This window comes from Falco biarmicus, chromosome 9, assembly GCF_023638135.1.
Source record: "Falco biarmicus isolate bFalBia1 chromosome 9, bFalBia1.pri, whole genome shotgun sequence".
NCBI classification, from domain to species: domain Eukaryota; kingdom Metazoa; phylum Chordata; class Aves; order Falconiformes; family Falconidae; genus Falco; species Falco biarmicus.
In genome coordinates, this window is record NC_079296.1 from 17,163,087 (window position 1) to 17,179,109 (window position 16,023).

Genomic DNA, 16,023 nt, shown 5'->3' on the forward strand with positions numbered 1-16,023 from the left:
CCTCCCGTGTGGATTGCCGCCCCTGACAGATCGCCAGCTGGCGGGTCGCTCTGTTTCGGTGGCCCTTGGCGGCCCTGAACTTACCTCTCAGCCGTTTCGCAGGAGAGCCGGGCACACTGCAGCTTTCCTTCAGCGAGCCGGGACAACCCTGCACAGAGAGGAGCGGGGCCGGGGTTAGCAGGGGGGCGCCTCCGGGAGCCTCTGCCCGGCCGCCTCGGCCCCGCCGGCCTCAGGCGCGGGGCCCTGCCCGCGGGGAGCGGGGCCGTGGGCCGGGCCGGGGCGGGCTCGGGGCCGGGGGCGGGGCGGGTGCCGCCCGGCCGCACAGCCTCCATTTTGCGGTGCAGCTGCGGGAGAGAGGCCGGAGGCTCCGCAGGTTTCCCGCAGGTGAGGCAGCCGGGCGGGGGCGAGGGCAGGAGCCGGCCCGCCGCCACTCGCGCGTCCGTCGCCTCAGCCTCAGCCCGCCGCCCCGCCACCTCCCCCCACGCCGCCGCGGCCCGGGGCAGAGCGCCCGGGGCAGGGCTCCCGGGGCCGCGGCCCCCGCCCGGGGCTCGGCAGGTGTCCGGCCGAGGGAGGTGCCGGCCCGCCCCGCAGTGCCGCACCCCCCGGCCGGGGGCCTGCCCTCCCGGTGCGGAGCGGGGGCGAGGTCCCGTTCGCCTCGGGAGGAATACCTGGCTCTGCGGGGCTGGCGGCCGAGGGAGCGCGGGGGGGCGACACAGGGCGGGGCGGCGGGCGGTGGCGGCCCCGCCGGGGCCCTTTAAGGGCTGCGGGGGCGGCCTCGGTGGGGGGCGCAGGTGTGGGCGGGCTGGACCGGGCCGGGCCTCCCCCACCCACCGTGTGAGGGGCCGGGCCGGGGGTCCCCGCGGGGTTCCCCGCGGTTGGCTGCCCCGCGCCCCCGTGCAGTGCGCCCCCGCTGTTACACTGTCAGAGCTACATCTACCCCCCCCCCCCCCCCCAAAAAAAAAGCCCCCCCGAGGCTGCGTGTGGGCCCGCAGCGTTGCGCGGGGTGTTGCGGCCCTCGCGCCCTCAGGGGAGCGGCCCGCGGGGGGGACCGGCAGCTGCTGCGCATCGCCTGCGGGGCTGTGCGGGGAGGGCGGCCTCCCTCCCTGCCTCCCTGCCTGTCTGCCGGCCTCCCTCCCTGCCTGCCGAGGGGTGCGCACCAGCCCCAGACGGCGGGGGCACGCCTGGCACTGCTGCCAGAGGCGAGCCCACCATCCCCAGTTGGCATCACGGCCATCTAGTTAGAAAAGACCTGACCTAATAGAAGCATCGGTCCTTTACTTGAGCCTTTATTACTCCTAATACTATTTTTTTTACAAAGAAAAAAGGGGAAGAAAAATCAGCTATATGAGCAAATGCAAAGAAAACAATTTTTTTTGTTTCTGTATTTCCAAAGAATGATAAATAGGAATCTAAGTGTTGTTAAGAAGGGGGGTGGTCAAATGAAATACCACCTTTCCCAGTGCCTTGGATCAGAAATGGAATCTTAGAAAAGGAACCAATACAACGAAAGTAAGGAAAGCATTAAACTCTTCACTGGTGCACGTTCACCGGAGGTTAATTTGCTAATCAGTGACACCACACAGCCTTGATGGCTTGTTGCTTGAAAATGCAGGGATACTCATGCCTTACAAAGGTTTTGGCCTGAATGTGTTTGCTTGTAGTTCAGAGATAAAACCAAACATTTAAATTTGTTCTAAATTAAGTATCTTACCAATAAGTCTAAAATTCTGTATATTTTAAGATGGTTAAAATATTTCTGGGTCCCATTTATTGTCCAAATTAACTTTTTATAGCTGTTGAAACAGCTGAGTTGCTGTCACCCGCTGTTGATTTTGCATCATGAAAAACATAGCAAGTTGGAAGTGGAAGTGATACGGTGCACTTCAAATTTTAGAGGCTTTACAATCCTGTCTTCTCAACGGTGTAACTTTAGTTGAATTACACGAAGCTGAAAAGCTGAAGAAGTTTCTACTTCTTTGTTTGGGTTTTTGTAATACTCAGTTTTGCTGACACAGTATTTTCCTCTTAAGCTGAAAGAGTGAAACTGAAATCAGAAGGAAGTGTTCCTGGTCATCTTGTTCCTGAAAGGAGTTACAATTAGTGTTAGAAGTCAGAAATACCAAAAGAAATGTGGTCCTGGAAGCCAAATTTAAAGTGCATTCAAGCAGCAGTTGGTAATATATACTGTATGAGTACTGATTTAATGTGTTTCTTCTTAGGGAAATAAATAGCCATTGGCAGTGTTTGTGATTAAAGCATAGATTTACAAATACACCTCATGTTGTTCTTCCCCCTTTATTTATTTGAAAGTGACAATCCAAGTTATTATCAGTGTGAGGCTGCATGGCTGTGCTTCTCTGTGAGGTGGTTTTGCTCTTATTTGAACTAACCTACACAAAATTTTAACGTTTTCCACATTAAGTCTCAAATGTTTAATTCTGTGACCACCTACTGCCTTAGTGATCCAGCTCTGTAAGAATTCTGCTTTCAGATCCGTTTGGTTTGGCCAGTGACTACCTAGAAATTTGAATAATCATTTGCTGTATTGTGTTAATTTTTTTATTTCCCATGTCCTTTGATTGTACAGCTGAGGTGCGTACTGCCTTAGACACATGCCAAGAGGAACTCCCAGGCCCTGATCAGGGGATCTGGCAGGCTAGTGTTAACATTTTTTAGCATTAGCATTTTTTTTCCTGCCATTAAATGTTCCGTAACCTGGCTAATGGCTTCAAAACTCCCTGCCCAACAGGCTGGTTACATGATCTCTGTCCTGTTCTGCTCCTACTCCCCAAGCCCCTCTATTAAAAACGGGACTAAAATAAACAGTTACAGGCAGGAAACAGAAATACTCTATATGAATGGTGTAATGCTGGGTGATCGCCTGTTTCCGTCAAATTACCATTTTACACAGGATAGATCGGGTGCTGCTCTCCCTGCAGGAGCTGCCCCTGTGAGCGGAGGAGTGCAGGGCGATGGGAGGCAGGTGCTTGGTGTGGGATGGGGGCTCTGCTCTATCCTGACCCTTCTGTTTCTGTTCTGGCAAAGGGCTCAGCCCCCTCCTGTCGGCATCTCGCAGTGTATCCTGTATTTCCAAGTTCTTTTTGGAGGTTCAGGCCTCTTACCGTGTTGTGTCTATCTGACCCTAAGTAAGACTGCTAGTTAATTACAAAATTGAAGATGCTTCCCTTCTGAATCCTGCTTGCTGTGGTCATGTGTATGGAAAAAAAGGTTTTGTAAGCTTAATAGCTGACAAGCACTTCTGAGTAATTCTAAACCTACTAAACATATTGTTCAAGTGATTTAACAGGTAATTAGCAGGCACATTAACTACTACAAACTCATATGTAATGCATCGACAGTGAAAATACCTTGGTGGTTTTTTTTTTCACCCCCAGAATGTCATACCCGGGTTATCCCCCTTCTGGCGGCTACCCTGCTTTCCCTGGTTACCCTGTAAGTATGGCTCTCGAATGTGTTGCATTCCTGATGTATTTATATTCTGTGAATACCCCTTCTTACTACGCTCTGTGTGTGTGTGTAAATAGTAGCTGTCAGTTCATATACAGTATTCTCTAGAGATTATGGTCTTTGTTTTCATCTATATATCCCTGAGGATGACTTTAAAGTTGTTTCCTAGGAATTCCAAGAAGGAAGTTTAAGATATTTTTTTTCAAATGTTGACTGTTGTTCCAGAAAGATTTTTGATTGATTGTTCTTGTTTCAGTTTATCTTTTCCTTGTGAGTTTGTGTTTGGGTTTTTTTACTATCTCAGCAAATTATTTTTTTAAAGTATCAGTAGTTCTTACATAAATGAGGGTCTTTACATACAGGGTCAGAGGTAATCTCTGAACCAGTGTCTACCAAATATCCTGTGTACCCATATCCCAGGATTTAGAGATGCTGAACAAACTCCAGTGGCCGTTACTGTCAGGAGGAGCTTGGAATGCTTTACTCAAGTAGCCCAGCTTTTGTACGACACCAAGTAAATATTTTTCTGAGGACACTGTATATTGACTTTGACCCCCTATCCTTCAGCTGCAGGACTTTGTTCCACCTTCAGCTCATGACTGAACAGACTAAAAATTCCAATGAAATGTAATGGAAAGCTGGAATGTATCGGGTGTGGCTGGTAACTGCAGTCTTTTCAATTTGAAAATGCCTGCATCGTTTTCAGAGCTAGATGCAACTGTGTGCTTTTATTAGTATGGCACTGATCATGCTGTAATTGTGAGAATTTTATATGGTCCATGTTTTATGCGGTACAGAACTAGATTTAAGCTCAGCCTGGATTCCATTAAGATACTGAAAAGCTATAAAGATATACATATAAATACATGCAATAAATTATCTGATTATTTTGCTTTACAGTTTACCCTTGCTCCGTCTCAAACCAGACTTTCTGAACTGGAGAATTTCTTTTCTCCCCTCAAGGTTCTGCTGAACCCTCATGATCGTAGCTGTAATTTATTTTTAACTACATCTGAAAATATTCCCTTTTCGTTAGCTAGCATCTAAAATATAGCCAACTTCAATGGATTAATTTTGATTAGTTATCAACAGTTCTGGGTTTCCTAGTCTCACTCATGACACCCAAAGTGATAACCAATGCAAAGAAACCCAACATGAAATGAATTTCTTCTGCAATAGTGATAGTTAATCTGAGCTGGGATTTTCAGGATCCTGATTGTGGATTTGTAGTTCTAAATTCCATTAAAAACTTTTTGCTGAGTCTGGCAGAGGAAGGTTAGACTGTACCGCTGGGGAAGAGAATACTACATAGCTTGGGCACAGTAATCTGGGGTAGAAATCTTGGGGCAGCCAAACCCAAGGGGAATGTCTGAGCTAGACTTTACTGCTTTGCAGTTTATTTCTGTTTTCTGTGCTCAAGAATGAATGTGTACTGTATGTAATATGTGAACCATGTTTCTAAAGTTAGTTGGTAAAGATGCTTCGCAGCAAGTGAGTAATGAGTGCATACATTATGCTTCATTATGAAGCTGATTTTAAACACCTGATTTTTAGGATCAAGTATGTGTGACACAACTTGGAGGGTTTTCCCTTGGAGATCCTGGTCGATCAAGTAAATATTTCTAATGTACGTTAATGCTAATAGCAACCTTTGTGGTATGACTGGTAAGCCATACACGTAGCAAAACAAAGGCATATAGGTGTTTGACTTGTTCTTTTTATTTATAACCTGTAATAGGTGTTCAGTCTGACTCAGTGGTCCAGACTTAGTCATTGAACATCTATGCTTTATAACCTGGAACACAAAGGAAATGGAAAAAAAACCCAACACCTCTTATAAGTTCTTACCATGTAACATTTGAAAATACTGGTTGTGCAAGAGAGGCAGAAGTTTCAAAGATAGTAAGCTCTTAAAAGTCCTATAAAAACAGGAGTTGAGCTCCTAATGATTCGCAGAGAGCAAGCCCAAATGAGCTCTCCCCTTACTTGTGCAGGATAGCAGTAGCAGCTTTCCAGTAAAGGACCAGGGCTCCTGGGGCTGACAAGTCGAGTGTCACCCAGCATCACGTGTCCCCAGGGAGGAAGGCTAATGACATGCCAGGCTTTTGCAAAAGCAAAGCCAGCAGGTCAAGGGAAATGATTATTCCTCTGCGCTCACTGCTCACAAGGCCACACCTGGAGTACCCTGTGTCGTTGTGGCCTCCCAGCACAATACATGGACAAACAGGAGCGTATCCAGGGAGGTCTGCCTGCCTGGAGGAGAGGAGGCTAAGTCTTCTGCTGTGTAAGAAGGAGTGATAAAGACATTGGAGCCAGACCCTTGTCAGAGGTACACAGTGGCAGCTGGCAACAACCAGACGTGCTAATTTTAATGTGATTTGAGGAAAACATTTTTCACCATCAGAGTTGTCAGACCATGGAGCAGAGGCCCAGAGAGGCTATGGATTCGCTGTTCCTTGGAGATTCTGAAAATCTGACAAGGCCTTGCACTGACCTCATCTAACTCCAAAGCTGGCCCTCCTTTGAAGGTGGATGGGATCAGAGGCTGTCCAGAGTGTCTTCCACCCTGCAGCACTCCCTGACTCTGTATCAGCATCAGAAAACCCGACCAGAAGGCCCCCATCCAAGCTTCAGGAATTCTGCCGCTGCCACTTCAAGTGCTGAATCTAATTATATAATTTAGGTTTTTATAGACATGGACATTTTGGTAGCTTGAGGGTTTCTACCCTAATGTCCTGTTAGCAGGCGTACAGACATCCTGCTTTTGTGTTTCAGCCGACAGGACAAGAGTCTGTCTATCCGCCAGCTGGTCAATATTCCTATCCCGCTGTTCCTGGAGGATACCCTCCAGCAGGAGGAGGGACCTATCCTGCAGCACCACCAAGTGCTGGGTATCCAGGGGCAGCAGGATATCCTGCCCCAGGGGGATACCCTGCCCCGGGGGGCTACCCTGGAGCTCCCCAGACTGGAGGAATGCCACCTTATCCTGGAGGTAAGATCTTTGGTTAGAGTAGCCCTCGGGAGTGATTTCTGGCGTTGGCATTCCCTGTGCTTGGCAGCAGCGGTAAAGAAAAGCAGCTTTGTTCGGCGATGCGCGCAGGCAGCTGGGCAGGTCGCTGCCTAGCAGTGCGTACCTGCGTGCTGACAGCAGGGCCGGCACGGTTTTGGGCCACTGCACAGACACAGAGAAATTAATCTCTTGCATAGCTCTGCTCAATAACCTGGCTCGTGCTGTGTCAGAAGTCAAGTACAAAACGTTAAGTGTGCTGAACTCTTTATTCTCCTAGCTCCTACAGGCCCTGGCTTTGGTGTGCCTCCCGTGGGCCCCGGCTTTGGCGGCTATCCACAGCCGCCTGCCCAGAGCTATGCTGGAGGTGGACCCGCACAAATTCCAGGTGTGTCATATATGGGAAACCTGAAGCATCCACGGTTGCACCAAGAGATCCCAGGATAGGTAGTAACAAATTAGGCCCTTACCTTTGTTACTTCTAGCTGCTGAGGTTTGTATGCTGCACACCTCCTACCGCCTTTCTTGACAAGACCACTGAAGGGCTGACGAGAACCATCTCTATGGGTGCTGCATCCAAAGGGGGTGGCTGTCACTGATTAATGGTCAGGATGTAGTGGTTTAGGTGCTTATCCTTCTTCAGACTGCAAGTACCTGATAAGAACTGTGAAATCCAGAGTCCACATCCAGTGAGTACCTAGCTGTTTTGGTAATCTCAAAGAAATGGATGCATTTTTCAGATCTGTGTGCTGGTGATGATCCCTGGCACAGTGGGGCAAGTGGAAAGGAGAATGCGCACAGTCACTTAAAAATGCTGCGTTGTTTTTAATGCTTTGAGTGGTCAGCTACCATCAAGGAGATTTTCGTCCTGGAATGTGTCCGTCGTATTGGCAGAAGAGAACCCCCCCTTTTTTTTATGGTTGCTTTGTTAACTCTAGCAAGAACTAAGCTGCTGTTAAAATGATAATGATTGTACATATACATTACAGATAAAAAGAAAATTCCAGTACAAAAAAAATGTAGTTGTAGCTTTTGTATTCACAGAGCTTTTGATCACAAAATGAGATTCCTTCAGTTCTTTTTGCACCAATGAATTCTTAATATTTATCGTTTATATGCTAGTCATTTGAAAGCGTATAAAATGACTTTACAGGAGAGCACAGGACAGGCATTCTTCATTTGCCTGGGGTATCTTGGCTTTTCTCAAGGACAGCAGTGTTTAATAAGGAGAGATCCTTCCAGTTCCCACAGCACTGGTAAACTTAGTATTTTTAGAACTGCCTTGCTAGCGTATGTACCAGAATGCGTTTGTGCTTGCTTCTTCCCATCAGTCCCAAGGGCAGGAAGTTCAGTTACTGATCATGATAGGTATCATTACCTAGGAAACAGGTTTTGTGCAGTTGTAGGTCTGCAAATGGCTTTATTTTCAGATTAGATAGCATTTACGCCCATAAGAGGAGACCTAATTCATTCCTTTTGTCTTGTTCTTTACTTTCAGTAGGGTATCCTGGTGGACAAGCACCATCACCAATGCCTGGTCTGGTATGTGCTGTATCCTCTTCTATAATCAATCTTATGTGGCTTCTGTAGTTTTAATGCTTTTACAACTGGTTACCAACAACTTACAACGTGTTCTGCATCGAGAGTTCCCAGGTACCCGAACAAAATCATAGCTCTGTACCTGTGTGTGCTCGCTAATCAAGTATATCTTCATCCATACAATGGGGTAAAAGCATCACCTGGGCATTGGTGGGCCAAAACCCACAGAACTAATGTCGCCCTGATTCTGTGTTGGAGAAAAAATACCAAACTGATGGACGACAACTTCTGAAGTAATGGTTCCGAAGTTGTGGGTTTAATTTGAATTCATCTTGTGCAGGATAGCTAGTTACAAATGACTCGTTTATTTTCAGCCTGCAGCAATGGCTCAGGGTACCCAGGGCACAATTCAGGCTGCTCCAAACTTTGATGATAGAAGGGACGCAGAAATCCTACGCAAAGCTATGAAGGGGTTTGGTAAGTAAGCAGTAGAAGCTTAACTTCCCATTGAGCTAACTTCTTAATGCCATTTTGTTATTTTCTTCAATTTTTATTTAACCAGACATTTTTTCTGCCCAAGCTTTTCAAACGTCACGTTTCCAAAATGACTTGCATGTTTTGACAGACCAAGTTACATAGAAAATGTGGTAGACTTAACGGTAGTCCTTTATTATGTAACTGTGCCCAAATGCAAGATTATAAGATGCATATTCTCAGAGAGATTATTATGAATTCTTACTTGAAATTGCTCTTCTGTTTCCAAGGAACTGATGAGCAGGCTATCATAAATGTGGTTGCTAACCGCTCCAATGATCAAAGGCAAAAAATCAAGGCAGCTTTCAAGACTATGTATGGCAAGGTATGTTCACTAGTTCTTTGAATCAGTAAACAAACCCAAACCTTCAGCTGCTGCTTAAGGTGCGCGACAGCAGTTTAGTCCTGGGGGAGCAGTTTGGCCATTTTTAAAATGCACTTCTTCTGGTTGTACTCCTTGTGAGCGGGGCACGGCTGATATTGATCGCAGTGTTGTCCTGATACCTGGCAGAAGCAGGGGTGGCGGCTGGCCCTGGCCCTGGCCCTGACCGTACGGGAAGCTTCTCTGCTTTAGATGCCTGACAGAAAACAATCAGGCTGAAACTGTCCTTGTATTAGCATCTGAAACGGCCGAGTTTTTTATGCACACAAAGTGCCGAAGTCTGGTTTTTCTTAAGAAACAAACTGAGACAGTGGTTGAGGATTGGTTAGTCAATAAAAGGCCGAGAGAATTTAATTTCCTCCCTCTGTCATTTTTGCAACTTAAAGGGAAATTTTATATTTGTGGCATTTTTCAAGACCTGACTAGGTCCTAATCAGTGAGGAGCTAATGGAGAAGAGCCGAGCTGTCAGTTTTGGACAAAGGGAAGTTCTTTGTAAGAAATAAAACAAAGCTTTACAGGAAAAACAGTGCAAAGGTAGAAATCTATCACAAATTCTAGCTTGATCTTTTTTCAGTGTATAATCTACGTGGCTAATACTCTCCAAAACCCTTTTTGTTATTATAATTGTACAGGATTTAATTAAAGATCTGAAGTCTGAGTTAAGTGGAAATGTAGAAGAACTGATTCTAGCACTCTTCATGCCTACCACCTACTACGATGCCTGGAGTTTACGTCATGCAATGAAGGTACGGTTTTCCTGTGAACAAAATAGTTTAAAACCATTGTAAAATGTTCATCTAAGAAAAAAAAGAATACCTGATTCCTGCCTCGTTGAAAAATGCTGTAGCGGCAAACAAGCTTCGGACTGTGGGGCTTAAAACACTTTTCTGCTGCATCCCCCAGTTCCAGGCAATTTCTGCAGGATTAGCAACTCAGAGCAGCTGTCCATCCAGCAGAGGGTGAAATGCTGCAGGACAGAACTCTGTTCTCTGACGCTTCCGCCATGATTTTTGCTAAAACTTAGAAAGGGCCAGGGTGCCGTTAAAACTGTAACCACTGTTTAAATTGAAGGTACGTACCTCTCCTTACTAGGACAAACCGTTGTTACGGGAAGAGCTTTTTGGACTATCCCGTTTTTTTCTGAAAGGACAACAATGAAAAAATATTTTCATGAGGTTAGATGATGCAGGTATCTGTGCAAGTATTAAGACTGCATTAGAGATTAGGTGAGCTCGTTGGTTTAAACTTTTTAACTTGGGTAAACTGGCACATCTGGTTTGCCAGAATTTCTTGCTTGTTTGAGCTGCAGCTGCGAGCAGGCGCCGGCTACTGGAAACAAGACACTCGACCCACGTATGTATGCAGACCTTCTACAGAAGACCATCTTAAACGAAGATCTGCCTTTAGTGGAGGCAATAGCCACTCTTGACTAGTTAAAAAAAAAGTTACAATACAACGTGACACTGGAGTGGATCTGTGTGAAGCTTCTGTCTAATCCTTGCCTGAATAGAGATGGCCATGCCAGTAGGATCTCATTGTACACAGAGCTCACAGTGAATTTTTTTTTTGGGGGGGAAGGAAGCATCTATAAAAAGTTCCTGCTGGTGCTCCATGTTGAGGAGGTGGCCACATTTGGAACAGGGATCATGCTAGTCCACTAACCAAACCAGAATGTGTGTGTCGCGTTGGCTTTAATGATTACCGTAAGGCTCTGCCTGCCTCCAGTATGTTTCCAGGTTAAGGTTGCCAAGGAATTACCTTCCTAAACCATTTTCTGGATAATTTTGCCTGATGTCACTGTTATGGATGCATAATTTTGGGGTATTTTTTTGAACTGGTGCAGAATTGTATGTTTGAGTATATACAAGACTTGGCGCTTTCACACTGCCAGGGTACTCTTCTCACAATGTAGATCTGTATTAAGTTTTGCAGTAACAGATGACTGCTTAATTTCACAGCTGAAGAACACTGAATAGGTAGTGCTTTGTAGTTATGCCCTCTTTTCCTTTGCCTACAGGGAGCAGGCACTCAGGAGAAAGTGCTGATTGAGATCCTCTGCACAAGGACAAACCAGGAAATACGAGAAATAGTGAAATGCTATAAATCAGAATTTGGGAGGGACATCGAACAAGACATCAGAGCAGACACTTCAGGACACTTTGAACGATTACTTGTATCTATGTGCCAAGTGAGCTTTAGGTTTTTTTGATTATTTTTTGTAAGGTAATGGCGTACAGTCTGACTTTGATGCGTGTAGTCATAATGGCTCCATAAATAGCCTGTCTATGCTTAGCAAGAGCCAGATTTTTAAGAAATTAGCCCTGGGCCATTAATTTATTCCCTAATGACAAGATAAGACACTTCAGTCCCTCCTCGAGGAAGAGATACTTCCTATCTACAAATCTATGATGAATTGTGTGACCTAGTTTAGCACCCTACATTTATCTCAGAACTTGTGTGTAAAGACTTTATTGTGCAGATGTGATCAAGTGGTACGATAAAGCAGGGCTCCATGCTGCTGTTAAAGCAAGATGCTTTTTTATTTTTTGCATACATGAAAATAATTGGGGTGAATCTGGTAGGATAACCTTTGTGGTAGGTAGAACACCTGTGAGAATCCCTGTGAACAAGCCAAGCGGTACCACAGGGCAAAACTTCCCTCCCAAGTTACCCACAGCCTTCCCTCCCCTCACAGAACAGGATTAGGGAGGTGCCACTACTGAAGTGGATGAACACTGGAGCTTGCTCACCCCATATCATTTACTAGGGATCTTTCCCTGTTGCAGAACAGTAACTTGCCATTCTCCACGTTTAGGAAGAAACATGTACTAATGCAGCTTCCCCCCTTTCTCCCCTCAATCTGCTTATTTGCTGTGCAAACTTCTGGGACGCTTCCCTCTCTCGTTTACCTCTACCTTTGTGAGAGTTCAGCTACGACTATTTGGATTAAAAAGTCAAAATCCACAAGAAAGCAAACCTTTGGAAGCTCATGCTGCTAACTTTTATTTTGATAAATGCAGCAGTTTACAGTAACTGACAACCACATCATTAAATATTATCTTAACCACTACAGATACAACAGTATTTGAGAGCACATAACGCAGCCTGCTCAGCCAGTATATTTAGCAGTATCCATCCATGCACTGGGCAGCAAAAAAAACCCCAAACAACTGAACCCGAAGCACATACAATGTCACATAAGCCCTACTGACATATTACAACTATGGTAGGTGCTTTCTGGAGACATTCTTACATGAAATTAGTGAATTCTAAATAAAATAGAAGACCTGAGATATTTCAGGTGTGCATATTCAGTAAGATATTTCATGAGTTCGTTTGGGAAGATTCTTTGTAACTTGAAGCCTAGAAACAAATTGAGAGAAAGCTTATGTTATTAAGTAAAATGGAGAATTAAGTACAGTGCTTAATTAGAACTGTGAGGTGGTATGTAGGGGTGCAGTTGTCTGAGTCAGTATATCTACAGTTCAAAGCATCCCCACAGCTGGGGTTCTGGACCACTTTGGTATTTGTTGCCTATAAGAAATACTAAACCAAAGAGGAGTTTCAAAGCAGTGTAATGTGTTTCAAACTGGTGTTACTCCTGCTTCAGGCTTCCAAGATACATGCTTGGGGTCTACACTGCAGGCAGTTAAAGCATAGTCTTCTCTCTAATCTTATTTGACGTGTGTTGTCTTTTGCTTCTAGGGTAATCGGGATGAGACTCAAACTGTGGATTATCAAAAAGCTCAGGAAGATGCTCAGCGTCTGTACCAAGCAGGGGAAGGAAAACTTGGGACTGATGAATCTTGTTTCAATATGGTTCTGGCAAGCAGAAGCTTTCCCCAACTGAAAGCAACAGTTGAGGCATACTCCAGGGTAGGAGTTCTTACACTGACTAAGCTCATTTGAAATCAGTGATTTTCAATTAAGGTTCTAGTTGTTGTTACATTTCATTATTCATATATTAATCTCATTTATTTTGTAGATTGCTAATCGTGATTTATTAAGCAGCATTGACCGAGAGTTTTCTGGAAACGTGGAACGTGGTTTGAAGACTATTTGTAAGTGATAGGTACTTCCCTCCCCTTATCCCTTGGGAATTAAACCTTCTAAACATAATTGAAGAAGAATCCAATTCAACACTGGCCATACGGCAAACGAACACACAATCTGAAACTCTGCTAGCACAAAAGTAACTTCAAGTATTCAGATTATTCACTTTACACTTAATTGGAGAACATAAGCACCCACCCTGAAGTCAGTTTGAAACAAGAGAAGGCTACCCAGGCTCTCTGGGAAGGCAGGCAGCCACACACCAAGGGGGGTCGCTGGGTACTGCTGTAGCTGCATGTTTCGGAGCTTTGCAGAATGGTGCGAGTCCCAGCACAACGGAGCCGTCAGCGGCTGCGCGGCACCTCAGCAGGGGCAGCTGAGCCACCCCCGGTGAGCTCAGAACCATGAACATGAACCTGTGTCAGGCACAGTTCCCTTCCCGCTCCTTCCCCCGAAGAGCTCAGCATTTGCTGTGGGGAACTTCAGCAAAACCCAGGGCCTGTTGTGAATTCACCTTTCCCTGCTGGCTTGCTACAGTAAGGCAGTTCAAAGTAGCACAATTTGCTGATGGTGAGAATCAGAATCAGATTTACTAGTAAGTCTGCAGACACCAGCCCTGCCGGTGCTTACCAAACTGACAGCATTTCTGTAGCCGTAACGGCTAAGCAGAAACTTCCCGCTTATTCTGCTCAAGAGTTTTCCAGGAAAAGTTCAACTCTAAGAATCATGTAAAAGAACAAAGGCTCGTCACCGAGACTGAACAGTCTAACTCAGACAAGATCATTCTCTACCACTAAGTGAGAACATTTTACGGTCGTACTTTTCTTAATGAGATTCTAGCAAAGAACACAAGTAAAATACCTTGTATCCCAGTGCCAAGCTGTCCAAGGGGAATAACTTTTTAAATTACCTGTTTGTGAATTTAAGTCACGTGAATGATTAACTCATTTGGTCAGCTCGAAAATAAGCTGAGCACGACAGAACGGTTCCTGTAATCCACAGTAACCACATCTTCAGTGCCTCCCTCTAGTGAAAACCCCAAACCGATCCTGCCAGGTACCACTACACAGCATACAATACCGGAACTAATCCTAAAAATGTGCTTTATTGCAGTGCAATGTGCTTTAAATCGCCCAGCCTTTTTTGCAGAAAGACTCTACTATTCTATGAAAGGAGCTGGCACAGATGATTCTACCCTCATCAGAATCATAGTCACTCGGAGCGAGGTACGAAACTCTCTCCTCTCTAAGTGTCCCTTGTAGCAGAAAGCTAGCTCCTCGCACCGGCTGGTCCCCTCGTCCCCTCGCAGCTGCAGAAATCACCTATTGCAAGGAGGCTTTTGGGGGGTTCAGACTCAGATGAACGTGGTAATTTGTTCTAAAGCCAGCTTTTATATAGTAATTGCATTACCTCTGGCTAAGGGAGTAACAGTGCTTGTCTTCCTTCTGACCAGGGCTGCCTGTCCACGCACGCCCGAGGGGTCAGCTGGCAGTCAGGGCAGTCCAGTCTCACAAAGCAGGGACCAGCCACTGGACTCCGCTTCGGGGCTGCTGCCCCGTCCTCCGGGGTCCCAGCTGGCTGTGCGGTGCGGAGCCCGTGGGGGGAGGAGACGCGGGGTGCCTGGGGGCTGAGGTCACGTGCCCTGTTCAAGTTTTGTGCTTTTTTCTTTCCCTTTGCATAGATTGACCTTGTGCAAATTAAACAGATGTTCACGCAGATGTACCAGAAGACTCTGGCTACTATGATAGCAAGCGACACAAGCGGCGATTACCGGCGCTTGCTGCTGGCTATTGTTGGTCAATAGAAGAAGATTCTCTGCGTCTTTTTGGTGGTTTTTTTTTAAAACAAACTAAAGGACATGTAACATGCTTTATGCAGACACTGACCATCCGTATGTGTAAAAGAATAATTTTAAACTTTGTATAATCAAATATGCCTTCTTGGTGATTCAGGAAGCTTGCTGCACTTACAACTGCCTTAATTTACAACACATAATATTCTTTATTGTATAATAAAAGATATATCTTGTCTATTAACACCTAAGCCTCAGTCCTTTTGACCCAGACTCCCCCATGATTTAACTTTTGTCTCAGCCAAACCTCCAGCACTCAAGTTTCTTGAAACACCTGAACTTAATGGCTGAAAAAACTGCAATGAAAAAAGCCAGTACCTAAATGCTAACGCTGCAGAACACGTGTGCATGGCCGTATGCCGTTGTGACCTAGACAATACAAATGACTACATGGATGTTTTCAAAGGGTTTAAAAGGAGCTTTGAATAGCACATTTGATTTTTCAGAAAGCCCCGGCAAATCTGCCCCTGCCACGAATGTAACAGAAGCTGCAAGCCCAGCAGCTAGCACCGTGCTTCCCGACAGCCCTGAGCGACACGCTTCCCAGTCCCGTGTGTGTTACAGCGCAGCGGCTCGGCAGCACCAGTGATGGTCCCATCCATCGGGGCCCTCTACCTCAGCTTCCCCTACCCGTGTCCCGGGGCCAGCAGCTGCTTCTGAGCCTTCTCCCCTCCCCACCTGAGAACAGGCTACCGCCACACAGGCCTCTGTTTCCTCCCTTAAAACACCAAAAGCATAAAACGAGCTGTGCAAACTACTTACAGTTTTCCGGGAGGGAGGATGTGGATTTCTTCTCCCCAACAATACAAGAAATAGAGATGGCACCAGACTCCACCTTTCAGAAACAGTACCAAAAAATGAGCGCCTGCTTCCAGAACAAAGGAACCCACCAACACGCCCCCAGTACCCGACTATGTGCTCAGCACAGACACACAGCACGTGAGATCAAGTCAACAACCGCCCAAGTTGTTCTTGTCATTGCAGATCTGCCTTCACACCCAGCAAAAACTACTGCAGGCACCAGATAGCACAAGGGAATCCCCAAGGGAGCAAGCACCGCTGCAGCTGGTACCGCAGCCCGTTCTCTCTAAGTTACAGTGAGGTCTTCCCAAAGATTGTATCTGTGTTTTCTACACGTACACAACTCCAGCTAGTCAGAATACTAATCACAACTAAGAACTGAGTAT

The 16,023-nt window shown here is 45.9% G+C and overlaps 2 protein-coding genes across 3 annotated transcripts in view; one reads left to right on the forward strand and one right to left on the reverse strand.

The window, feature by feature from the left end:
• The first annotated feature begins 252 nt into the window (after nucleotides 1-252).
• ANXA7 (annexin A7) lies at nucleotides 253-15,022 on the forward strand. Of its 2 annotated transcripts, none has more exons than XM_056350712.1 (13): nucleotides 253-384; nucleotides 3,396-3,453; nucleotides 6,244-6,460; nucleotides 6,756-6,863; nucleotides 7,974-8,017; nucleotides 8,389-8,491; nucleotides 8,779-8,873; nucleotides 9,564-9,677; nucleotides 10,949-11,119; nucleotides 12,637-12,807; nucleotides 12,917-12,992; nucleotides 14,098-14,210; nucleotides 14,666-15,022. In XM_056350712.1, the coding sequence occupies exons 2-13, from the start codon at nucleotides 3,397-3,399 to the stop codon at nucleotides 14,786-14,788; spliced, it is 1,392 nt and encodes a 463-aa protein (XP_056206687.1). In that variant the 5' UTR covers nucleotides 253-384; nucleotide 3,396; the 3' UTR covers nucleotides 14,789-15,022. The 2 variants fall into 2 exon arrangements, with proteins under 2 accessions (XP_056206687.1, XP_056206689.1); XM_056350714.1 differs by having other exon boundaries at nucleotides 7,977-8,017.
• Nucleotides 11,910-16,023, reverse strand: part of PPP3CB (protein phosphatase 3 catalytic subunit beta) — a 47,837-nt gene continuing 43,723 nt past the window's right edge. Inside the window, exons 15-16 of the transcript XR_008823789.1 lie at nucleotides 15,599-15,671; nucleotides 11,910-12,294 (exon numbers count right to left, since the gene is read on the reverse strand). The gene's annotated coding sequence lies outside the window, so the exon portion shown is untranslated. The remainder of the gene's footprint in view (nucleotides 12,295-15,598; nucleotides 15,672-16,023) is intronic.